The sequence below is a fragment of the Cydia splendana genome, chromosome 14, assembly GCF_910591565.1.
Source record: "Cydia splendana chromosome 14, ilCydSple1.2, whole genome shotgun sequence".
In the NCBI taxonomy this organism is placed as follows: Eukaryota; Metazoa; Arthropoda; class Insecta; order Lepidoptera; family Tortricidae; genus Cydia; species Cydia splendana.
Window position 1 is genome coordinate 1,334,122 of NC_085973.1, and position 27,252 is coordinate 1,361,373.

The 27,252-nt window shown below is 38.4% G+C and overlaps 1 protein-coding gene across 1 annotated transcript; it reads left to right on the top strand.

The window, feature by feature from the left end:
- The first annotated feature begins 9,762 nt into the window (after positions 1-9,762).
- Positions 9,763-27,230, top strand: LOC134796974 (probable tubulin polyglutamylase ttll-15). Its single transcript, XM_063769167.1, has 7 exons — positions 9,763-9,780; positions 10,483-11,222; positions 16,742-16,904; positions 17,967-18,053; positions 23,839-24,062; positions 25,349-25,568; positions 27,067-27,230. The coding sequence occupies exons 1-7, from the start codon at positions 9,763-9,765 to the stop codon at positions 27,178-27,180; spliced, it is 1,566 nt and encodes a 521-aa protein (XP_063625237.1). The 3' UTR covers positions 27,181-27,230.
- Positions 27,231-27,252: the final 22 nt, after the last annotated feature.

A 27,252-nucleotide genomic window follows, 5' to 3' on the forward strand; every position in this document is an offset into this window, starting at 1 on the left:
AATTTAATACGATGTGACATAAATAAGCCACCGAGGAAGGATTTTGCCAAATTAACTCTAAGTTTAGAAGACCCCTCTTCTAAAATTTCAATCAATCGTACGGATATCAACAAATTTAATTGAATAATTGTGTTGATTTAATAATACAACAAAATTAAACGACAGTAAATTAATTGCCCCTCATTGCACATTGCCATCTTTTGGGGAGCTGAGTAAACATTAAGTAACCAAGAAAACTAAAAATGGGTTTACATAGTTACGTAGTGGTAAAATAAACACACATATCAACACGCGTATAATTGCATAAAATTATTTAAAATTATTTATTTTCTCCGTCATGAATTATACCTAATCGTAATTATATCGCATCCATATCAAATCCATATTCATACGTATCGCCTCCTTAAGCACTTAATAATGGCCACGAAGGTGGGTACTTTGAAAAAAAAACATTGACCTCTGTCATTTGCAGTGCCGGATTAACCCTTTTAAGCAAAATAAGCACTTGCTTAGGGCACCATGTCTAGGAGGCCCCAAAAATTATCGAAAAATTTTCGCGCTCGCTTCGCTCGCGTTTTCAATAACATTCTAAGATGTTTGTGACAAAGGTGACATTCGGGTGGCGCCTGCAGCAGCATTAGGTACTCTGTTGCAACGTTACTGCTGCAGCACTGTCAATTTTCGTGATAAAATGATGTGACTGATTTCCACACTAAAAGTAAAAATGTACAACTGTCTATCAAAATGCGTTTTTTTTATCGAAAAATTTTCGCGCTCGCTTCGATTGCGTTTTCAATAACTTTCTAACATATGATAAAGGTCACATTCAATTTTCCTGATATAATTATGTGACTGATTTCCATACTAAAAGTAAAAATGTACAACTGTCTATCGAATTGCGTTTTTTATATAGAAAAATTGTCGCGCTCGCTTCGCTCGCGTTTTCAATAACATTCTAAGATGTTTGTGATAAAGGTGACATTCGGGTGGCGCCTGCAGCAGCATTAGGTACTCTGTTGCAACGTTACTGCTGCGGCACTATCAATTTTCGTGATAAAATGATGTGACTGATTTCCACACTAAAAGTAAAAATGTACAACTGTCTATCAAAATGCGTTTTTTGTAACCAAACATTTTCGCGCTCGCTTCGCTCGCGTTTTCAATAACTTTCTAACATATGATAAAGGTGACATTCAATTTTCGAGATATAATGATGTGACTGATTTCCATACTAAAAGTAAAAATGTACAACTGTCTATCGAATTGCGTTTTTTTATATCGAAAAATTGTCGCGCTCGCTTCGCTCGCGTTTTCAATAACTTTGTAAGATATGATAAAGGTGAAATTCGGGTGGCGACTGCAGCAGCATTAGGTACTCTGTTGCAACGTTACTGCTGCGGCACTGTCAATTTTCGTGATAAAATGATGTGACTGATTTCCGTACTAAAAGTAAAAATGTACAACTGTCTATCAAATTGCATTTTTTTATATCGAAAAATTTTCGCGCTCGCTTCGCTCGCGTTTTCAATGACTTTCTAAGATATTATAAAACTGACATTCGGGTGGGGACTGCAGCAGCATTACTCTGTTGCAACGTTACTGCTGCAGCACTGTCAATTTTCGTGATAAAATGATGTGACTGATTTCCACACTAAAAGTAAAAATGTACAACTGTCTATCAAAATGCGTTTTTTTTTATCGAAAAATTTTCGCGCTCGCTTCGCTCGCGTTTTCAATAACTTTCTAACATATGATAAAGGTCACATTCAATTTTCGTGATATAATTATGTGACTGATTTCCATACTAAAAGTAAAAATATACAACTGTCTATCGAATTGCGTTTTTTTATATAGAAAAATTGTCGCGCTCGCTTCGCTCGCGTTTTCAATAACATTCTAAGATGTTTGTGATAAAGGTGACATTCGGGTGGCGCCTGCAGCAGCATTAGGTACTCTGTTGCAACGTTACTGCTGCGGCACTGTCAATTTTCGTGATAAAATGATGTGACTGATTTCCATTCTCAGCTGAAATGCAGCAATGAACGTCACTCAATTTACCAAAAAAATTCAATGTAATCTTGATGACCTTAGGGAGAGGGGGCACCATGGTCTAGAAATACTTAATAATAATAACAGGCCTTTATCATCTGTGCCAGATATTTTAAGCAGCATCCTGGTTACGACACTTGCGTTCGTGGCTGTAAAGCCCTATACGAGGGAATACTTAGGGCATCAAAATATCTTAACCCGGCCAACTGGTCGTTTGCGGAGTCAAACGATTTGGGACTCGCATTTTATACGCATTTCCATGCCTTCCCGAAAAAAATCGAATCATTCGCGAAAGTTTCGCAACGCATTGAGGTTACAAGGGGCACGTGGTCTTCCTCAGGAGTCTGAAGGAGACCACGGTAAGTGGCGCTCTAGCCAGGCAAGCTGCTTCGCTTTCGCTCGCGCGCGTATACCTTACTGTATCGTCCGATATTCACCTACTACTCTGTCGTTTAAATCCTTAGAGAATATAACCAACGGAGACTCCATGTCTATAATTTTCGGTACAAAATAGTCTGGCGTTTTTTGCGGGGAGGGGCACATCAAATGTGTACCTACGTAACGTAAACATAGCCATGTCAGATAAACGTCGGTTGACCATTGGCCGCCTATTTTCGACAGAGGGGAACGCCTGTTAATGACCACTCCGTTTGGTTATATTCTCTAAGTTTAAATCACGTGTAAAATTTGAATAAGGGCGAATAACGTCGATTTTGGAGTGTAGTTTTATTTAGTGGTACCTAATTGTAAAATATTTTATCTGGACTTCAGTCCTCTAGCATATCCATATGTCAACTTTACTCAAGTTCCGCCTCCAGGGGAGAGGGAGAGAGATTAGGATTAGAAATTAACCGCTTACGGACACAGACCGAATTACACGCGGGCGGAGCCGCGGGCACAGCTAGTTATTTATATGCTTTTGCCCGCAACTTCGTCTGCGTGGAGTTAGTAATTTGGGTAGCTTATTTTTATCCAATGTGCTTTTTATCGATTCCCCATACAATCTGCCACCCCCCTTTCCTGTGATAAAAACTACCCTATGTCCATCCTCGGGACTTAAACTATATCCATAGGTACCAAATTTCAACTAAATCGGTTCTGCGGCTTAAGCGTGAAGAGGTAACAGACAGACACACTTTCGCCTTTGCAAGACTAGCTTTTGCCCGCGACTTCGTCAGCGTGGAATTATTAATTTAGGTAGGTAGTATTATTTTATTCAATCTGCGTTTTGTTGATTCCCCATACAAACTTCAACCCCCCTTTTCACACCCTTAAATGGTGATTTCTTGAATGAAAATTACCCTTTGTACCCCGGGACTCAAACTATCTCTATACCAAATTCAACTAAATCGTGCACCAGCGCCGGTGCTAAACCGCACGGGCGGGACAGTTCCTATTGACAAAGTTTGTTGTGCAGTTGTTGTTAAGTCCCCATACAAAATTCCACCCCTTTAAGGGATGATTTCTGGGATAAAAACTATTCTATGTCCTTCCTCGGGACTCAAACAATCTCTATACCAAATTTCATCTAAATAGGTTCAGCGGTTTAAGCGTGAAGAGGCAACAGATAGACAGACAGACGTCCTTTTATAATATAACAAATATGGGTATGGATATGGATTAGTATGAATATATGTATGTATGTATGTATATGTGTATATATTTATTATATTTGTATGTATATACCTACCTATTATTTTAAAGTTTATAAAAGTATAAATTTACATGTGTCTTCCACCTTCGTTTTGTTAATTTATATGTTACATGTTGTCCACCTTAGTTTTTAAGTTTTTTTTATGTTATGAAACGTTTAAAAATGTATATAGTTTAAGTTTTATTTAAGTGTACACATATGGAATAATTTAATTCTGAAGTAAATGATATATTTATTATTATTCCACTTTATTTATTTTTCGTCTTAAGTTAGGTTATTTATAATATGAATATAAAAGTAAAATATAAAAACACTTACAAAACGATAAAAAATACATATAAACACATTATAAAAAACCTAACCTAGGGTGCCGCCAGCAGCGGGGCAAGGCCCAAGCTACCGGTGGTCAGGGCTGCAGAGAGAGGAACCGGCGGACTATCCGCGCCGTGTCCAAGATCACCGCCTTCTGCATCTGACCCTTGATCCAACCACCTAGCGAGAGTCTCTCAAGATGTTGGTCGAGACTCTTCGCTACTAGACCGTTCACTGAAACGACTATCGGGACAATGATCGTCGAATCAACATCCCACATGGCGGTTATCTCGTGAGCCAAGTCTAGGTACTTACTGGACTTATCCTTCTCAGCCTTCACGAGATTCTCATCATGGGGGATGGTGATGTCAACGAGCACGGCCCGACGTTGCGATCGATCTATTATCACAATGTCAGGCTTATTGGCTACAATAGTCCTGTCTGTGATGATAGATCGATCCCAATAGAGCATGGCACGACCATTCTCGAGAACAGGCGCAGGTAAGTACTTGTAGTACGGTACTTCGCGGTCCACAAGGCCATATAGAAGAGCAAGTTGCTGGTGAATAATCCTGGCTACGAGATTATCTCTGTGCAAGTACTCGCCGTTAGCAAGATGAGAACAACCGGAAATGATATGCCTGAGTGACTCTCCGGGACGGCGGCATGCCCGACAAATGTCGACCGTACCGTCCTTCAGGATATACTTCCGATAGTTGTTCGTCATTATAACTTCGTCCGCAATTGCACAGGCAAAACTCTCGGTTTCTCCGAAGAGGTCCCCGAATCGTAACCAGTTCACCGACCGCGAGGGCCTTGTAGAACCGCCCGTATTATTATTATTATTATATGTATCGGCACTACCCGTTCAAAGTTGTAAGAAGGTATGTAAGTACTTAACTTTCCTGCTACCCAAAGGTTGTCTGGAAGAGATCGCTTTTTAGCGATAAGACCGCCTGTTGTTACCTAGTCTTAAGCTTGTATTTCGCTTTTTGTATATATTTTTTAAACTTTATGTTGCTTTGAAGGATATTTACTTACTACATTAGCATGACAGTCGCATTAAAGTTCGCCTAGCACCAGTATTTTTAACAGACGGAAGCCTAATGAAATAACGAACCGGGGCGACCTTAAGAATATATTTAGGGCTACGTGAAGTACGTGATGAACGCTGCTAGCCTTTCTGCATGCCTAATTTAAGGGCTTCAGCAATGTTTCCTGTGATAAACATAAGAAAAAAATATATGTTTATTATAATCGTCCCTCAAAAAATAGGTATCTACTTACCTACTGAATTGCACTGATTGCACAGCAGAATGTTTGCTGGGCAAGTGGGCAATAGACTACATTCCTACAAGTCAAATCAGCTTCTTTTTTAGAACTGTCAAAACGATTTGCTAATATGGAATTTAGATGATAACGAATGTAGTGACGTCACGGTAAACTCACCTACTTTTTATATTTCAATCCGATTTATTAAATACAAATTGTGTTTAAAAATAGCTGCTATCTATGTTTTTCTAATAATTATCTGGTGCTTTATTTCGTGCACGGTTTGAAATAATTTATTTTAAGTACAGGAAACATCCCTATTCGTTTTTAAGTTAGGTTAGTAGAGTTAGTCCAAGAAAAGTCTGCAGCGATTTTGAGAGCTCACGCAGTGCAAGTGTTATTTACACTTTACACGTCATAATTTCATAGAAGTTTGACGTTTAAAATGACTTTTGCACTGCGTGGGCTATCAAAATCAATGCAGACTTTTCTCGGTCTGACTCTATTTACTGTCTTTGTATTTTTATTTTATTGTGATTTTTGACATGTGTTATTTTGACATTATAATAAAAATAATAATATAGCCTATTTATTCCCTAATAAACAAACATAATAATTCACAATTGCATTTCTTAAATACTTACATTAAAATTTCATTTCATGCATACTTTACATATAACATTTCAATTTTAAAATATTCCAAATTTTATATTAAAGGAAAAAATGGAAAAATTTACGCTTCCGGCAGGACTTGAACCCGCATCCTCCACAATCCGTGTGTTGCTCTTAACCAATTGATATTATTCCAAAGTTCAATTATTATATTTTTTTTTATTGAATTAGTAATTATTAATTGATATATTGTCCTTAATTAATTTCATTTCTATATTTTACATAATTATTTATTTAAATGTTTATTTAAGAGCCAACGGGAGTGGTCATTTCTCCATACAAACGTACTCCTCGTTTTCCTCCGTGGTTTTTGAAGCCAGAGCAATGATTTTTTCAACACAGATTAATATTGTCAATATCTGTGTCGGACCGTTTTGCTTTTTTTGATATTTTTGTTTTTTAAGGCGCCCTTCAAAAATGCCCTAGAGCCCTTCAAAAATGGCCAAAATGGCCTAATTGACTATGCCGCAATGAGAGGCGTGGCATTCAAAACTGATATCAATTAGCCAAAAAAGCAAAACGGTCTGACACAGATAATTTCATAATCATTTAGATTTCCAAATTTGGTTACGATTGGTTAAGTTTTGGAGGAGGAAACAGAGGAGTACGAAACCTCGATTTTTGAGATTTTTACGCAGGATTTTTCGCCTTGTCCTTATCGCACTACTTTTAGGTGCCGCTTCCGTTAGCGAGACGGGTATATTTACCTAAAATATTTAAAACTCAGCTCCTGTTTCGTCTTAAGGACCTCTCTACGAGTAAAGGCCTCCTCCATATCCTTCCAAGTATCTCTATCCATTGCCTTCGTAATCCAGTCCTTTCCGGCAGTTCTAACTGATTGACTATTTTGACATTAAAGATATTGAAATACTGATCGTTTAAATAGTAGGTACACTAGGTACCCGAATATACCTACCCGAAAAAAAAGCGTAATCTGCCCCTCTGCACTTTGCATCATGATCTTTTAGAATTTGCATGGAACGTGACCCGTTTTCAATGCGCTTTCAACATTGTAAACTAGATTAATTTTCCTAAATACTTACTTAAATATTGTCTGGAAGAGATCGCTTTTTAGCGATAAAACCACCTGTTGTTGCCTAGTCTTATACTTGTATTTCATTTTTAACTTTAGGTAAAGAATATTAACTTTCTCACTTAATTAATTCATGCACTACCTGTATCAAAAACTTTTGTTCTTTATATCCTGCTACCCGAAGGTTGTCTAGAAGAGATCGCTTACAGCCTGTTGCTACCTTTTTTCTTCTTCTTATGGTGCCATAATATATCCTATCGGATGTCGCGATCATCATGCGAAAGTTTTCTTCACTCTTTACCGTTCTAGAGACAGTGGCGGCGTCTTTGGTACCGGTCCAATCCCTAATATGACTTCTATAATTAATTTATTCAGGGACTCTTATATCCGCAACGCTTCGTCAGGTGAACACAAACTTACAATCAGCTACAGGCTTCGTCACAAAAAACTACAGCGGTGAAATCTGCAACAGGCTTCAACAACTCACTTAGGTATTCTAAAAGTACCTATACATTAAAAAAAACCCTACAAAACACACTCTAACTCGCCGCCAACAGGCAGTGTACCCAGCAGGCAGTGTATCCAGCATGCTGGCCGCATTTCCCCGTTGAATGGCGATGCTAATTCTCTGGGCAAAATACTGGCCAGCCCTTTGGTCACCCGTAGCATCGACCAAACGCGACGCCAAATCCTTAATATTGGTACCTAATGTTGTTCTAGGTCTTGCTTTACATATATACCTAACTTTCTACCTTTATTGAAATGAAAATGAAATGAAAGCATTTATTTTGGATACAAATACATCCATATTAACATTGTAAATATGTTTTTCAATATGTTTTCTTTGTGGTGCAATATAAAATGTTTACTTGCTTCGACATTCGAGGAAAGGCACCGTGACCTACAGACGTCCCTTTATTTACCAAACGTGAAACGTGAACGTTAGAAACTAATTACTCATAATAAAATAAGGGAAAATTGTTTCATTTTAGATGACTATTAAGTTTCATTACTGCTTTATTTATTAGCATCCTGGCCAGCCACGTAAAGGATGACTCTCATTAGACCGGGCCGTGTGTCCGGGCCGGAGCTTCCGGGGCGTACTTTTCTATGACATGACAGGTGATCACGTGAAGCTTTTCATAGAAAATTGAGGCCCGGTCTAACGTGAGTCATCCTTTAGGGCTCACGCTAGACAACGGCCATAATGTTTATTTAGGGTCGCCGTCATCGAAAACGAGGAGGAGGACTATATATATATATTTAATTATTTATTAGCCACCTAATTTTAATAATTTACAGTAACAACTTAATGATGAATATAGAAATACTTCTATACCTAGTCCTCATGGCGAATTCTGTCAAAAGTATACAGGGTGTCTGAATCGAACAAGGCAGTGATGCCAATGACGGAAAACAAAACAAAACAAAACTGAAACTGAGAGAGACAAGCAAAATTTCAGACACAAGAAATAGCTATTTGTTTTTACAAAGAGCCAAAGTCGTCAATTAACTTCTCCTGTTAATATTGATGCAAGAGTGAAAAATTCAAAAATTTGAAAAGTGGGTGCTGAGCGTTCCAAGGGTTTCAACTCACGAAGCGTTAAACAAACTTTGTTACCGAGTGAAAGACAAAAAAATTACGGAAAGAAAATAACTCAATGTTGCATCAAATTGTACTTTGCCACACTTGTGGATAAAATGAAAATCTATTATCTGGTTTTGAAGAATAAAAACAGCCTTTACGAGCTAGTGCGGTGAAAAAGGATACCTATTTCAAGATTTTCAAAAAACTATATGCCTAGCCGGAAATAATAGTAAAATGCGTAAAAAACAGACGTTATTTTCCTTACTTCAATAAAACAGTTATTATGGAACCAAATACTACTAATAGTACTAAATAATTTTCTTTATTTTACCTACATACGGACACAATGTAATATTTATATCTGCAAATCGGCTTTGTGGATACTGCGCACAAAATCTGTCTTTTATTGTTCCTGATGTTTCTTAGCATCACTCATTTTTAGGGTTCCGAACCCAAAGGGTAAAAACGGGACCCTCGTACTAAGACTCCACTGTCCGTCTGTCCATCGGTCCGTCTGTCTGTCACCAGGCTGTATCTCATGAACCGTGATAGCTAGACAGTTGAAATTTTCACAGATGATGTATTTCTGTTGCCGCTATAACAACAAATACTAAAAACAAAATAAAATAAATATTTAAGTGGGGCTCCCATACAACAAACGTGATTTTTTTGTCGTTTTTTGCGTAATGGTACGGAACCCTTCGTGCGCGAGTCCGACTCGCACTTGACCGGTTTTTATTTATTGTTTTTAATTTACTATCACTGCCAAACTGCTCTGAAATCACTGCAAAACACCCTGTCTGTATCTTATACTAACTTAACGCAATGAGAAGAACTACTCGTAAACTAAATTAACATACAACATGTACATTATAGTCCATTCGACGGCAAATTTAACATTTTCAACCTTAAAACAATGGATTAAAGTACAAATTCGTAAACATACACGTGCCGGCAACTATACTCGCATATGACCTTAAAAGCGCCATACCAGTTTACCATCTTTTAGAAAGTGTTGCTTGTCCTTTTCTCTCACAGATAGCCTTTCACGTTGCATCTCTTTCTCTCCTCATATTATGGACCATTCAGTCTTAACGTACATCTTTGCGCACACGCATGATTTAAAAGTATTGTAGTTTTGTTTATTTAGGTATTATTTTTAGTGTTTGATGAATTTTAAAAATGGAAGACAATGAAAATGTAAGTACATATTAGTTTATGCTTAATAATATTCAAGGGTCAAACAGATCACTGTGTTATGTCTTTCCTGTAGACATACACGAGAGTTAAGGGCTATAAAGGTTAATTTTCTTATCCACGTGAAAAGGTCCTCCTTTTATTTAAAGAACTATGATAAAATCATTACTTACATGCCCACAAGCTGTTAACTATTGCCCACAGGAGAGAAAACTAGTGTGTTCGCGCGAACAGTACATTTTTCTCTCCTGTGGGCAATAGTTAACTTATTTACGCTTACGATTATTTATTTATGAAAAATATGATGATACTTGGATATTACTTAGTTATTTGTTAAAAATATGAAATAAACTACATTTGCTCCACTAAAATATTTATGTACCTATGCTATACATAGTAGTTCTAAATTCAATCTGTTCCCATCTACTCGTACGTAAACCATCTACCTTTTAGTTCTCATTTAGTTTTAGCAGATTTAGTTCACAATTTATTTTATGTATTATAATTTAAACTCCTATCAACATCCCTATTTGAATTTCAGAAGATTTTTCAATATTCCAAGTAATTTCGTCTCGTTTCCCGAATAATGCATATTAACAATATTCATTGATAAACTCTTCAATAAAGTTCCTGAATAAAAATGCAAATAATCCCGTGACGTGAATGAATTCATTAAATTCTCAACACAAAATTATTTGTTTATAGGTCAACCAAATAACGGAAAACCAAGGAGTAAACAGCGAAAATGCCAAAGATGAGCCACGAAATAAAAAAGATACCAAAGACTCGAACGCAAACATTTTCCTTCTTATTTGTATAATTGGTGTATCTCTGGGAATCTTATTAGAAATATTAAACATTCAAAATAGATCGTGCAAAGATGAAGTAAATCAGACTGTCAGCAGATACTGGGTTTATTCTGCCTACAGCGACGTTGAGAACCGAAACGGTCTTCTCAAACACGTGCATTTAGTTTTAGAGAGAGTTGGATACGAGAAAAGCACTAATCATACTCCGTGGAGTCTCCTTTGGTCCCACGATTACCCATTTAGAGTTCTATACCCTAATTTACACAAGTTAAAACCACATCAAAAAGTAAACCACTTCCCGGGCACAGGCTTTATAACAAATAAAGTAGATCTCGCTACCACAGACTATAAATACATCCCGAAAGCTTTCAAACTGCCAAAGAACAAAGAAGACTTCATAAAATACGCCGCTGAACACAAAAATGCGTTATTTGTAGAAAAACATAACCAACACAGAAAAGTGTATTTAAAAAACGTGAGCGAAATTGACTTGTCAAATGGGGAAAGTTTCGTGCAGGAGTACGTGCAGAAGCCGTTCTTGGTGGATGGACATAAGTTCGATATTGGCGTGTACGTGGTGCTGACATCTGTGGATCCTTTGAGAGTGTATTGGTACAAAGGCGATGTTCTATTTCGGTAAGTGATGATGATGATTAACACTAGAAACATAATGCCTTCATTTTAATGATTTTAGTTATACTAATTTTAGTTAATTGGCGAGAGGTCGCACAGGACCGAGAAAAGTGGCGCTGTCTTGTGGCTCCTCTACACGATGCGCCAACGTCGGCCAATCCAAGGGACGCAGCTATGCGGTAGAATGAGATAGCAATATCACTTGCTCCCTCTAACGCATAAATGCGTCCCTTGGATTGGCCGACGTTGGCCCATCGTGTAGAGGAGCCATTGTGTCGGAGGCCAAGTTTCATTTTGGGTCGCTGTGAGCCAACGCCCAACGGAGTAAGTAAATAAGTAATTTTAGTTAAAGGATAACTAAATTACTATAGTCAAGGAGACTCTCGTTAATAAATTTGACCGTATCTCCCGTGCGTGAGGAATTGGAATTAGTTGATAGTACAGTTTTTCTTGGTATAACTTTAGATTCTAAACTCCAGTGGGGTCCCCATATTGCTACTCTTTCGAATAGACTGAGCTCTGCAGCTTTTGCAGTGAGCAAAATCCGTCAGTTAACTGACGTGAAAACAGCTCGATTAGTATATTTTAGTTACTTCCATAGCATTATGGCATATGGTATTTTACTGTGGGGCGGTGCTTCAGAGATAAATACCATTTTTGTTCTGCAGAAGAGGGCTATTCGAGCAATATACAAAATGAACCATAGAGACTCACTTAGAGATAAATTTAAGGAAATTGACATAATGACATGTCAATACATTTATGAGAATATTCTGTATGTACATAAAAATATTGTAAATTTTAGGAAAAATTGTGAAATTCATAATATTAATACTAGAAATAAACATAAGCTCGCAGTGCCCTTCACTCGGCTCCATAAAATTAAAAAATCATTCATGGGTAATTGTGTAAGATCTATACATATAATAAAGCTGAAGAGGGTCGAAAGTCTGTACATGGAAGATATTTGAAAAAAAGTTGGCTGGGGAACCTTAGAATTGATAACAGAACACGTTCCAACAGTTTTTAGAATTTTTGTCTGTTTGTCTGTTTATCTGTTTATCTGTTTGTCTGTTTATTTGAACGCGCATCACATGAAAACGGCTGAACAGATTTTGATGAAAACTTTACTAATCTGTCGAGAAAATTCCCGGCCAGGTTATAGGCTATAAAAATTCAACCCCTAAAAGGGGGGGTAGCCACAACACTCGATTGACTTAAGTTTGCCCCTGAATCGTATGGCGCTACTTAGGAAGGAGGGGCAAACTTTTTTCAAATATGTGCTAGCAAGTACCCTGGTAAACTAACAGATGGCGCTGAATTTAATACAATGTGACTTTGCCAAAAAAAAGGATTTTGCCAAATTAACTCTAAGTTTAGAAGACCCCTCTTCTAAAATTTCATTCAATCGTACGATATCAACAAATTTAATTGAATAATTGTGTTGATTTAATAATACAACAAAATTAAACGACAGTAAATTAATTGCCCCTCATTGCACAGTGCCATCTTTTGGGGAGCTGAGTAAACATTAAGTAACCAAGAAAACTAAAAATGAGTTTACATAGTTACGTAGTAGTGGTAAAATAAACACACATATCAACACGCGTATACATAAAATTATTTATTTACGCCGTTATGAATTATACCTAATCGTAATTATATCGCATCCATATCAAAGCCATATTCATACGTATCGCCTCCTTAAGCACTTAATAATGGCCACGAAGGTGGGTACTTTGAAAAAAAAAACATTGACCTCTGTCATTTGCAGTGCCAGATTACCCTTTTAAGCAAAATAAGCACTTGCTTACGGCACCATGTCTAGGGGGCACCAAAAATTATCGAAAAAATTTCGCGCTCGCTTCGCTCGCGTTTTCAATTACATTCTAAGATCTTTATGATAAAGGTGACATTTGTGTGGCGCCTGCAGCAGTATTAGGTACTCTGTTGCAACGTTACTGCTGCGGCACTGTCAATTTTCGTGATAAAATGATGTGACTAATTTCCACACTAAAAGTAAAAATGTACAACTGTCTATCAAAATGCGTTTTTATATCGAAAAATTTTCGCGCTCGCTTCGCTCGCGTTTTAAAAAACTTTCTAACATATGATAAAGGTGACATTCAATCTTCGTGATATAATGATGTGACTGATTTCCATACTAAAAGTAAAAATGTACAACTGTCTATAAAATTGCGTTTTTATATCGAAAAATTTTCGCGCTCGCTTCGCTCGCGTTTTCAATTACATTCTAAGATATGATAAAGGTGGCATTCGGGTGGCGACTGCAGCAGCATTAGGTACTCTGTTGCAACGTTACTGCTGCGGCACTGTTAATTTTCGTGATAAAATGATGTGGCTGATTTCCGTACTAAAAGTAAAAATGTACAACTGTCTATCAAATTGCATTTTTTTATATCGAAAAATTTTCGCGCTCGCTTCGCTCGCGTTTTCAATAACATTCTAAGATATTTATGATAAAGGTGACATTTGGGTGGCGACTGCACCAGCATTAGGTACTCTGTTGCAACGTTATTGCTGCGGCACTGTCAATTTTCGTGATAAAATGATGTGACTGATTTCCATTCTCAGCTGAAATGCAGCAATGAACGTCACTCAATTTACCAAAAAAATTAAATGTAATCTTGATGACCCTAGGGAGAGGGGGCACCATGGTCTAGAAATACTTAGGGCATCAAAATATCTTAATCCGGCCGACTGATCGCTTGCGGAGTCAAACGATTTGGAACTCGCATTGCGTATACGCATTACCATTCCTTCCCGAAAAAAATCGAATCATTCGCGAAAGTTTCGCAACGCATTGAGGTTACAAGGGGCACGTGGTCTTCCTCAGGAGTCTGAAGAAGACCACGGTAAGTGGCGCTCTAGCCAGACAGGCCGCTTCGCTTTCGCTCGCGCGCATATACCTTACTGTATCGTCCGATATTCACCTACTACTCTGTCATTTAAATCCTTAGAGAATATAACCAACGGAGACGCCATGTCTAGAATTTTCGGTACAAAATAGTCTGGTGTTTTTTGCGGGGGAGGGGCACATCAAATGTGTACCTACGTAACGTAAACATAGACATGTCAGATAAACGTCGGTTGACCATTGGCCGCCTATTTTCGACAGAGGGGAACGCCTGTTAACGACCACTCCGTTTGGTTATATTCTCTAAGTTTAAATCACGTGTAAAATTTGAATAAGAGCGAATAAAACTATTGATTTTGGAGTGTAGTTTTATTTAGTGGTACCTAATCGTAAAATATTTTATCTGGACTTCAGTCCTCTAGCATATCCATATGTCAACTTTACTTCAAGTTCCGCCTCCAGGGGAGAGGGAGAGAAATTAGGATTAGAAATTAGCCGCTTACTGACACAGACCGAATTACACGCGGGCGGAGCCGCGGGCACAGCTAGTTTTATAATAAACTTCCAAACCATATTACTGAATTATCTATTAATAAATTTAAGAATTATGTAAAGCGTAAACTTATTTCTAAAGCTTATTATACCACACAAGACTACATGAATGATATTACAACGTGGGATTAATTGTTATTCGAAATGATTATTTATTTATTAGGTACATTTGATTATTGATGAGGAAATGGATATTCCGATGTAATACTATCTACTTCTTTTGTTACTTATGCTTTTTTTTTTTGACATTTAGATTTTATTCTAGAAATTCTAGACTAGTATTTTTTTATACAATCTTTTTAATGTTTGACGATCCTTTTGTGAAATTCTTAGTGTTAAATTTGATATGTATAATAATCCAATTTTATTATGGCATAATATTAACATCAATAAATTGCTCTGATAATTAGATTAAGATTAATTACGATTCATAAGAGCTTGTTGCTAGGCCTACATGAATAAAGTATATTTTTGATTGATTTTGATTTTGATTTTGCTGTGTTAAGTAGGAAGATGATGAGGAAAGACGCATAACATTAACTAAGTAGGTAGGTACAACTAAAAAAGTTTTTGACCCAGTTAAGTACTGATTATTATTTTCGCAAAGAGCTATCGCATCTGTACTGTTACTTATTCCATGCTGTTGTAGCAAGATCTCTCAACTTCAATTAATTAACCTAGCTAGGGTACTGAATTAAACAGTATTCTTACGGTGGATTATTTTATGGTCTAATTAATGACGAGCACCTAAAAATAACTAGCTTTGAGAATGGTTTGACTGGTTTGAGAAGGTATTTCTGACTTACTTATAATAATACATGAGATGTAAACTTAGGTTATTAAAATATTTATGGTTTTCGCGAAGGCCTGTGGTAGGTACACGCGTAGGTACAACCAAAAAGAATAGATAGTATAGAGGGGTCCTGTCATTTTAAATTTTGTAGTCACTGTAAATTTACTGCCATCTATCGACACACGACTAAAACTCAAAATGAAAACGTATACAGTTATCAAAAAATGTATATATATGGATAAATGATTTTATTATTTTTATATCATTTTGATCCATGTTCATTCACTGATATCTATGTGTTAAAATTGTTAAATATGAAACGGTGTCGTCACGCCATCTAGCCGAGGATAGGCTAAAGGTGTGTGCGGCATCTATTCGAGAATGACTTTTACTTGAATTCCGAGGCACGTTTTTTCCTTAGACTTTATTCGTCTTATACGAAGTTACATTTGGTACAACTAATGATACCTACTGTATTGGGGAGCCTTCACATTCCACACAGAGCCACTAGTAATAGAGACATTGTTTATATATGCCGCGTAGCCAACATACCAATCGCTTACGCTCCATAGCGATCGAAACGCAACTGTCACTGTCGCACTAATATAGGAGAGTGATAGAGAGACACAAAGCGTTTCGTTGTCGAAGCGATAGCGATTGTCACCTTGGCTAGGCCGGCCGGATGTAATCGTTAAGTGTAGCCAGGCGATAATTCCGTAAATATAACAGGCGGCGTAGCACGGTCGCGTTTATATCCCTTGTCACCATGCCTGTCGCGTTCTAACAAGTATGTAAGTGCGAAAGGGACGCGCATAGTGATAGACGATAAACATGGAACCGTGCTGCGCCCACAGATATCAGAAAACTTCAAATTGACATCGAAAGTACGTTACCCAATGAATAAAATTACATTACTTAATAACTTTTTTTAAATAAAAACAGAACTTCCTTTAAAAATAAAATGTTAGATTTATTATTTCATAAACGGTAGTTTTATTATTTTATTACAGTTTATTATCGCAAATGATGAGTCTCAAGCAGTTTTATCTCTTACGACACTGACGTTCTTTGAGGGGTGAGTCGTCGTACTAAATGTATGGGAGGGTTTGAAGTTAATGTTTGGGATATTTCTGCTTTTATTTAAAAAAAGTTAATAATGTAATTTTACTCATTGGGTAACTACTTCACTTCACTTTCGATATCAATTTGAAGTTTTCTGATATCTGTTATATTTACGGAATTATCGCCTGGCTACACTTAACGATTACACCCTGTATATGTCATCACTTCCATTTTCAGGTACTGTCCTGCAAAGTACCACCCCTTCGACCCCTCCGTTTTGGATAAGTATGTGGTCGGCGACGACTACCTGCCGACGTGGAAGGTGCCATCCCTGGCTCACAGCTACTCGGAGCTCGGGTTCAGCATGAAAGATGCCTTCGACATTTATGCCACGTCGAAGGTAAGTCTATTATCATCAATGATATGACCCCTTCAACCCCTTTAAGTTTCCTTCAGAATGGGGTTGGTAACTATCATAGATGGCGCTATCATAGCTTGCTCCTTTTTCTGAGATTTGGCTTTAAGGGCTGGCATTTCTAGGGATTGTAATAACGACAAGTAGCAATTAAAAGCATTGTAGGTATTATGTGTTGAGTTGAAAGGTGACTCAGCTCAGGTAAGAAAGCACATCAAATTGTATGAAAGCATCTCATAACAATCAGTCAGATTCATATAATATGTATTCTCATTTCTTTTATTGGTTTTATTTTCTTTTCCTTTTGTAAGAATTTGATATGTTTTCTGAAAGAGCTACGTATTTGTATAAAGTTATGTACTCACTGAGCATAATTGCATGAATTCTATAGTAATTTAAATTGTATTTTTAAATTACTCGTAATGCATGTTAATTATAAGATGTAATAATGTTTTGAAAAGATGTGTCCCGCCGAGTTTGTTGCCGGTCCCATGTTGGGATACCCTCCTCCAATTGAGGGGGGATTTAAATCTTCTCGGGGCAGAGGTGTACGGTTGGAGCCGGTAAAGGTTTATTTGACGTTCATAAGCGCATTGTAATATGCCTACTTGAATAAACTATTTTTTTATCTTTTTTTTTTTATTGACAGAGCAAGGTGCCATCTGCTAAATACTTTGACTGGGACTGGCCAACCCCATTAGGCGAACTAAATTGACAAGTCAATATGCATGCACAAACGATACCAGTTTGGCCAGTGCTGTTCATATCGATATTTACAAAAAAATTAAATTGGAGAATATCAAGAGCATTCACCGCTAGGGTCGCTAGGGCGCTACAAATAACGTTTCGAATACAGAAAACTCACAAACACTAAAAAAAAATGTTTCTTTTTTCTGAATTTGACCAAAAGTCGTAATTAAATATAATATTTTATGTTCCTTATGGCGTCAGGAATGCGTGGTTAAAATCAGTCGGGTTACTCTAGCCCACGTATATTTAAATTTTATAGTAAAAGCAATATTCACTTTGACATTTGAATGTTTCCAGGGCAAAGATCCTGTAAAGATGTGGGAGGATGTGCAGGAGGCTATCGCGGGCGTCTTTCACTTGAAGGAGAAACATGTCATTGAAGCTGTGAGTATAAATACGAATAAATCACGCCCTTGGGCCCGATTTGACTCGAGTTTGAAGTGACAGATGACATGACTACTAAAGCAGAGACGCTTTCCAGATAGATTTTCATACATTGACCCGCCTGTTGCTAATAATATTGCTGTCTCGCCCATGAGACACAGTCAGGGCCCTATTTAACCAACGTGACAGGTCCGACAATTGTCGACATCACTGTTACTGACGTCACAGGCCTCCATAGGCTACGGTAACCGCTTACCATCAGACGGGCGGTGTGGTTGTTTGCCACCAACATGTTAATAATAATAAAAACTCCACTATATCGCCAGTTAATAAGTATTTATTTTGCGAAGCTAATGACAATTGTCACAAGAAATACGACAATTGTCACGAAATTCCGACACAGAACTCATTTGCTGTCAAGAATTACTGAAAGTTCTTTGAAATCTTGTGACAATTGTCATCATTGTCATCATAAACATCGCAAGAGAAATACCTGTTTTTTGCCAATATAATAAAGTTTTTTTAAATATACAATGATGGTGACAAACAGGAATACGGCCCGCCCGATGGTAAGCGATAACCGTAGCCCATGGATGCCTGTGACGTCAGCAACTATGAGACTTGTCGAATTGTCGCACCTGTCACGTTGGTGAAATAGGGGCCAGGCGCCAATTTCACATCGGTGACAGGTGCGACAATTGTAAAACATCACTGTTGCTGACGTCACAGGCATCCATGGGCTACGATTACCACTTACCATCGGGCGGGCCGTATTCCTGTTTGCCACCATCATTGTAGTATTTAAAAAAACTTTATTATATCGGAAAAAAATTCACAGATTTCGTGCCTCACACGACTATCGAGCACATTGGAAATGAATCTACGGAATTCGAAAAAATATTGTCGCTGAGCGACGAGAAAGTCTGGATAAGGAAAAAGTTACAAAATAAAACTACAACGTTGAATGACAATTATTTTATTCTTAGATTAACACAAGTAGAGTCAGACCAAGAATAGTCTGCAGCGGATTTGATAGCCCACGCAGTGAAAGTGTTATTTTAAACGTCAAACTTCTATGAAATTACGACGTATAAATGACACTTGCACTGCGTGGGCTATCAAATCCGCTGCAGACTTTTTTTGGCCCGACTCTATCCTGGACATAACGCATGTGAACAAACAAATTGCAAAATTTCCACACAATTGTCGCCGTGGCGCATAAGTATAGGTACATATTTCATTTTTTGATTAATAAGCAGGATATATTAATGTTCAAAGTACAAGAAAATTATTACACGGCAAATCCGTAGTCAACTCGAGAAGTGGTAGCCACATCGCCGTTATCGTCACTCGAGTCTTGATCGGCAGCGGCTAATTTGCTGCAAGATATGAAATTTTCTTGACAGCAGTTTGACGCAACGAGAGATGACCATAACAGCGTTTGTCTATGTTGCACCAAACCTGAGTTCCAATAGGTAATTAGGTACTACCAGGGTTCAGCATCAGCTATCTTGGGTAATGCTCTACCATGTGATCATCATGACGAATCGGATGTCCAAAACAGCGCGTGCCTATGTTGCACCAAACCTGAGTTCCGCTAGGTACAACCCGGTTCAGCATCAGCTCTATCTTGGGTACTACTCTCCTAAGTGCTCATCAAGACGAGTCGGATGACCAAAACAGCGTGTGCCTATGTTGCAACAAACCTGAGTTCCTTTAGGTACAGCCAGGGTTCAGCATCAGCTCTATCTTGGGTACTACTCTCCTAAGTGCTCATCGAGACGAGTCCGATGACCAAAACAGCGTGTGCTTATGTTGTATTAAACCCGAGCTCCACTAGGTACTGCCAGGGTTCAGCATCAGCTACCTATCTGCTAGCAGCCGCCAGCAACATGCTGTGAGACCATTTCGTGGCACTTTTTCTTTTTTATGTTTCTCTGTTTACGTTTTTATTTTGTGTTTGTGCTCACGAATAAAATTATTTCTATTTCTATTTCTATTTCTATATCTACCTCTACCTCTACCTCTACCTCTATCTCTACCTCTACCTCTACCTCTACCTCTACCTCTACCTCTACCTCTACCTCTACCTCTACCTCTACCTCTACCTCTACCTCTACCTCTACCTCTACCTCTACCTCTACCTCTACCTCTACCTCTACCTCTACCTCTACCTCTACCTCTACCTCTACCTCTACCTCTACCTCTACCTCTACCTCTACCTCTACCTCTACCTCTACCTCTACCTCTACCTCTACCTCTACCTCTACCTCTACCTCTACCTCTACCTCTACCTCTACCTCTACCTCTACCTCTACCTCTACCTCTACCTCTACCTCTACCTCTACCTCTACCTCTACCTCTACCTCTACCTCTACCTCTACCTCTACCTCTACCTCTACCTCTACCTCTACCTCTACCTCTACCTCTACCTCTACCTCTACCTCTACCTCTACCTCTACCTCTACCTCTACCTCTACCTCTACCTCTACCTCTACCTCTACCTCTACCTCTACCTCTACCTCTACCTCTACCTCTACCTCTACCTCTACCTCTACCTCTACCTCTACCTCTACCTCTACCTCTACCTCTACCTCTACCTCTACCTCTACCTCTACCTCTACCTCTACCTCTACCTCTACCTCTACCTCTACCTCTACCTCTACCTCTACCTCTACCTCTACCTCTACCTCTACCTCTACCTCTACCTCTACCTCTACCTCTACCTCTACCTCTACCTCTACCTCTACCTCTACCTCTACCTCTACCTCTACCTCTACCTCTACCTCTACCTCTACCTCTACCTCTACCTCTACCTCTACCTCTACCTCTACCTCTACCTCTACCTCTACCTCTACCTCTACCTCTACCTCTACCTCTACCTCTACCTCTACCTCTACCTCTACCTCTACCTCTACCTCTACCTCTACCTCTACCTCTACCTCTACCTCTACCTCTACCTCTACCTCTACCTCTACCTCTACCTCTACCTCTACCTCTACCTCTACCTCTACCTCTACCTCTACCTCTATTTCTACCTCTACTTCTACCTCTACCTCTACCTCTATCTCTATTTCTATTTCCACCACCACAAGAATGCATAGATTGTCGAATAGTGCGTTATCTACGCCCGTCTCAAACAGGATAGATAGAGTTAGACCAAGAAAAATCTGCAGCGATTTTGATAGCCCACGCAGTGCAAGTGTTATTCTGCCGTCATAATCCCGATAATTCACAACAAACACCGATAACGAACTCTGCGAAACATGAAGTCATGTCATGTGAAAAATGTCGTTCTGACTTTTTGACTATTTTAAGGTTAGGCTACAGGGCAAACCCTTAACCCGATCGTCTTTGTTTTAGGCTCAAATTGTAGCTGACTAAATTGTCCAGAGCCGTTTTTCTCAAATTTTTGATATCATTCTTCGTTTCCAAATTATCGAGCACCAAAATCAAAAATTCGGAAAAAATAGAATTATATTTTTACTATTTCGACCATAACTTTTTTCGTTTTTGACTTTCTCGAATAATTATTTTTGCACCTTACAGCTCTCATGATTATGCGTCTTTTGAGCCTATTTTTTAATATCATATCTTCACAACTTTCCGAGATATAAGGGGATCGCACTTTTTCGTGAAATCGGACCCTATACTGGAGCGAACGAAAAGACATTTCCAATGTCAAAAAACAGATATTTCTCTTGCGAAGTTTCTGACAATTGTCAAGATTTAGAAGAATTGTATGTAATTCTTGACAGGAAATGAGTTATATGTCGGAATTTCGTGACAATTGTCGTGTTTCTTGTGACAATTGTCATAAACTTAGCAAGAGAAATTTCATATCGGTTATGATTGACTTGCCGCCACTGTTACTTTCTTGACTCAAATGGGCCCCTTATCATCCTTGTTACACATGGAGTTCGCATGTATTGGAATTGGATCAACACCATTAATGTACTATTTGCGGCAAATGCTAACTAATTAGGTATCCAAGTGAATTGAATATACCTAATGCCATTCATCAGCATGTTACATACATTCATTGATAATATAAGAACTGAATGATATTGAATGAGATCAAACTGTATTATTGTAACTAGTCTGTGACGTATTATACTTAGATATCAATATTAGGTATACGCCTACCAAGAAGGCAAGTGAATGAGATATGTGGGCTTAGATCACGGATCACTGTTCATATGCCTCTAGATAGAGCATTTCTCTACAGTCTACATCAACATCGCTCTACGTGACAATAAGAGGCGGGATACATATATCAATACAATATAGGACACAACATAGGTAAACAACAGGCTATCTTATTACTAAAGTGGGATCTCTTCCAGACAGTTCAGTGTTCAAAATCTGTTTTAGTGCTAACAAGTGTTCCATTAGTTTAGTTTCTTTATAAAATAAATAGTCATATTTTTTCCATATGAAATTCCAACAGAAATTCTGATAAAAAGGTCCTTATTGCACATGAAGCATAAATACCCTTATCTGATGGAAAGCCACATATTATCTGGTTCCTTTTAAATGTTATAGTAAATTTATTCAATAATCCAAATATTACATAAACCATCAATACAACTAATCCTATTAGAAATTAAAACTTAGGTATACCTAAACATACTAATTCATTAAATAAATAAATTACATTCAAAACTTGAAACTAAACTAAATTTCAACTAAGTTAACAATGTCTTTTAAATTACTTCATTTAAAGTCAAATCTAAAACGGAGTCTAGAGTGGTATAGTCTGTGGTTTAGATGGATTAGACACGTAGGTATGTGGGATGGTGAATGAATATGTCCAATACAAAAAGTAATGAAATAAACGCATTTGTATTGTATTGTATTGTACAATTCATCATTGCTATGGGATTAACATTTATCTCTGTACTAACAGCAACACTCCTAACTGTACATCGATGGTCCTTATGGCTGTTGTAATAAGGGTTACGAACTGTCAGTTAACAGTGTGGCCGATGGTACTACTCGTAGTTTCATATTTCATTGGCAAAATATATTTTTGATTTTGTATGTCTTTCCCATCACGGAACAATGGTGTTCCGGGCATCAGGCGAAGTGGGCCGTAGCCTACGGCCTCGCGCCCCAAGGGGGGCCTCGCGCGAGACCCCTTCGGGCAAAGTGAAAGAAAAGTGCCTCGCAGGTGCGACTTCGCCCACGGCTAGATTAGTTCACGCTACGCCACTGCCGGACATTTAGGAGGCGTGCGTGGAGCCGAAGCCAACACGTAGGTACCCATTTGCCAGGGTGTAAGGAAGTTGGTAGAATCTAAAAATGAAATAGGCTATTTTGTATATAATTATTGTGATCCCAGGCCCAAGCTCAGAAATAGCTCAGATACGGTAATCAAAATTATCTACACACGATTATTGTTCTCTTAATAGATTTAATAGTAAACTTGTGTTTAGGCCATTTTGAACATTTCGTAATTAAGCTTAGCCAAGGATATCTACTTGGAATCCAGTAGAGCGGAGAGATATTGATTACAACCACAATGACATTGGTTGATCCCTCTCTCATCTCCAATCGTTTTCGCGTCAGTGAAAAGGCAACCTTATAGTTAATTATCAATTTTGTACAGTCAGCAGCAGATGTTGCTAAGCGGGCGAGGTGTTCAAAATCCTTGACACGCTCTTATTCTTTTAACAATAAAGTCGCGTCAAGATCATTTTGGACACCTGGCCCGCTTAGCAACTTCTGCTGCTTACTGTACTAAAATGGCTGTTTTATATGAATTTAAAACCCTCTTTTCCAGTTAAAGGGCTACCCATCTGGAGACAACTTCTTCGAGCTAATGCGAGTGGACCTGGTAGTTGACGAAGACCTGAAAGTATATTTGTTGGAAGCCAACATGTCGCCCAACTTGAGCTCGGCGCACTACCCGCCCAATCAGCTGCTGTACGAGCAAGTGCTGTACAACTTGTTCGGTGTCACTGGAGTGGCGGATTATATGAGGGATTATAATAGTACTGATGTGAGGTAAGAAGCCATTATATGGGGGAATATAATAGTAGGTACTGATGTAAGGTAAGAAGCCATTATATGAGGGTATATAGTAGTACTGATGTGAGGTAAGAAGCCATTATATGAGGGAATATAATAGTACTGATGTGAGGTTTTTATCTACCTCACTGAAGTTATCACACTGAAGGCCTCTACAGACCTTGCAACTTGCTAATTGCCGGCTATGTGTGCAACGAAGTCAATCGATCGATTAAATGCCGCCATGTATCGCGACTCGCATGCGCTAGCATAGATTTTAAGCATGGTACAATAATTTATTCGTCACCTTTACCCTGGTGCACATAACAGTACGGTAGCCTATAATATAGGGGCCCTATGGGCCCTATGGGCCCCTAGGTTACAGCTAAATATTTCAAATAAGTATCTATCTAATACACAACTTACACGTTTAAGTTATACATTAAGCGATAACATCTATTGATACTTAACGCGTGGGCGAATGTGTATCTTATTCCAAGATATCTTCATTGAACTTTATCAAATACCTACCTACGAATATACTTCCAGTAACTTTGTAATGAGGTGTGCTACAAATAGTACAAATAGGAGTTAAAAGTTGTGTACGTACCGATGTATCAAGTCGATAGTGAACTAAATTAAAGTTAGTTTATTTTCGAGGTAATAGGAGGGAGACGACTACACCCTGACAGAAATGTTATATTAAAATTAATGTTATACCGTAAAATGGGGTGAGTAGGTGCAAAACTGACATTCAAACCTCGATAACATTTTATTTTTACATATGCAAACTGAATAAAAAATAAGTGAAAAAAGTGAAATAAGTGTTCCGGACATTTCATAACTTTGACGATAAACAGGAAATCCCACCTCACCTCGTAGTCCCTCGTATTTGAGGTGAGTTGGGTTTTCATACAAAGGTGATTTTGGAAGATTGTTGGATCGATTTGTTTTTATTATGAGTATTACTATAGCTCCATTTTAAATTGGAATAGGTACATTATTTTTGTAGCAGTAGCCTTAAAATCCCATCTCACCCACCTTTGATCCCTTCTCTCCCCATTCATAACCCAACTCTCCCCGCGAACCCTACTCACCCCATTTTACGGTATGTAATCTTATTTAATTTTGCTTAATTTTTACTCTTGATGGTCTTGCTAGAATATATTGCTTGCTTGGTAGGTTGGATTTAGTGCTAGACCAAGCGTCCAAAAGTAAAACTGCGTCCGAAAGTAAAAACTTTCTGACCACAAACCTAACCAACTAATACTTGCCGTTTTCAGAGAGCAATCAGCAGCCAAAAACATGGTATCCACGGATAAGAACCTAGCAGTATGGGGGAAGGAGTGCGACACCTACTGTAGGGACAACTGCGAGGGATCGCTTCTCATCTGTAGGTTGTGCAAGCCCTGTATCACCAGGCAGTTGCGGCGTAGCTTGCTTCGGGCACATAGGGAGCACTTACATAAAGGCGATTTTAGGAGACTGTACCCTCCACCGATGGTAAGATTATCTTTTTACTAACGGGTTCGAGTTTGCTTGCCTCCTGTAAAGCGCCTGACGAGAAAATTATAGCAAAAAAAGCGACTCGCGGCCACAACGAACAGTATCCAATTGAGGCATTGCTTGCTAAGGGCTCCTAGGGAGCACTTAAATCATAGAAGGTAGGAGAGAAGGTCTATAGGAATAGAAGTGGTATACGCGTGCCTCCGTGAGGGACAAAACATACGCAATGCGACACTATGATTGGTCGAATTTATTTGTTGCCCACCATACTTAATCCATACTAAATTTACGGTGGGGAACAAATAAAATGTGAGACTGTGACAAGGACAAACAATAATAGCTCTTTCTCTGCTATTCCGACTGAAAGATACGTGTAAGACTATCCTGTTCGCTCACTTCCCCCCACCTTTCATGCCAGATCCAGTTATATACTAGATTCATGACTTAAATAAAAGGGATTTAACTAATTTAAGATCATACCCCAATAACAAGACAATCTTTTTACCATAGTCTAATAAAACATGGTCTTTTTTTCCCAGAGTGACACAGGCCTACGTCACAATAACATGGCCGCTATATATAGCGCTATCGCATATTATCATATAGCGCTGTCGCATGATGACGTAGGCTTGTGTCACTTAGGTGACCTAGAAAAGACGGGAATGGAGTACCAGGCGTAGTATATTATTATACCATGCTTTTTACTAAAGGTAGAGTTCTTGACTCCCGCGCGCGCCTGATGTAAGAGAATAGCAAAATTGGTTTTAAAAGCGTTTTTTTTTTTTTCGTAATTATTTGTCAGGTTCGAATATAAATCGAAAATCATCATAATTGTTGATATGAGGAAAAATTATGAAATAAATATTGAGCTGTTTATTGAAATTATTCTATTGTTAGGTGATTAACACACTGCCGCCGTACCCGGATACGGAGTCAATGTGAAGACCGCTTTATCTTGGGGCCCCCCCACATCTAGCGTCTTTCGAGCGTCGGCGTCTGTCGGCGTCTGGTCAGCGCTATAGAAAATGACGTCGCTGCGCAGTTGCGTCGACGTTGCGTCGAGCAGCGGCCATAGAATTGTAGACGCCGACGCTCGAAAGACGCCAGATGTGGGGGGCCCCTTGTACCGCACGAAATAGCTGATGATAAACCAATCCTCATGACAAGAAACTTTTCGTTTTTCTAATGGTGAATAAAGCTAAGTAACCTATAGTTCCTCCAATTTTGCGTGCGTATGCAGTCTGCGCCAATGTGAGAAAGTTAGCATTTACAACTTTCCAAAACTGTAGCGTTACCACGAGCTTGTCACTGACATATTCGCTAGTGTGTGCGTAACTTACTTGCTATGCATTTCGATCGTACTGGCATAATAGTGCGTAGTATATGTCAGTGTCAGATCAGGTCAGTGACTAGCTCGTGGTAGCCGTACTGATAATATATGTATTATATTAGCATTAGCACAATACCTAAGGAATACCATTTATTTCAATTTCAGCAACCAGGAGCACAAGTGGACTACAAGCACCTGGAAACTCTCAGTGAAGCCAACAAGCTACAGCATCTGTGGTATCAAGGGAAATGCAACATCGACAGCACTTGGTGTACATAAAAACAATTTGTTACTTAAGCTATTTAATAAACTTGCTCTTACAAATGTTACATATTTCATACCCTGTACATT

Coding starts and splice junctions, on each gene's coding strand:
- LOC134796974 (XM_063769167.1), top strand. Junction 16,905..17,966: donor ACATTTATGCCACGTCGAAG/GTAAGTCTATTA, acceptor GAATGTTTCCAG/GGCAAAGATCCTGTAAAGAT. Junction 25,569..27,066: donor GACTGTACCCTCCACCGATG/GTAAGATTATCT, acceptor TTTCAATTTCAG/CAACCAGGAGCACAAGTGGA.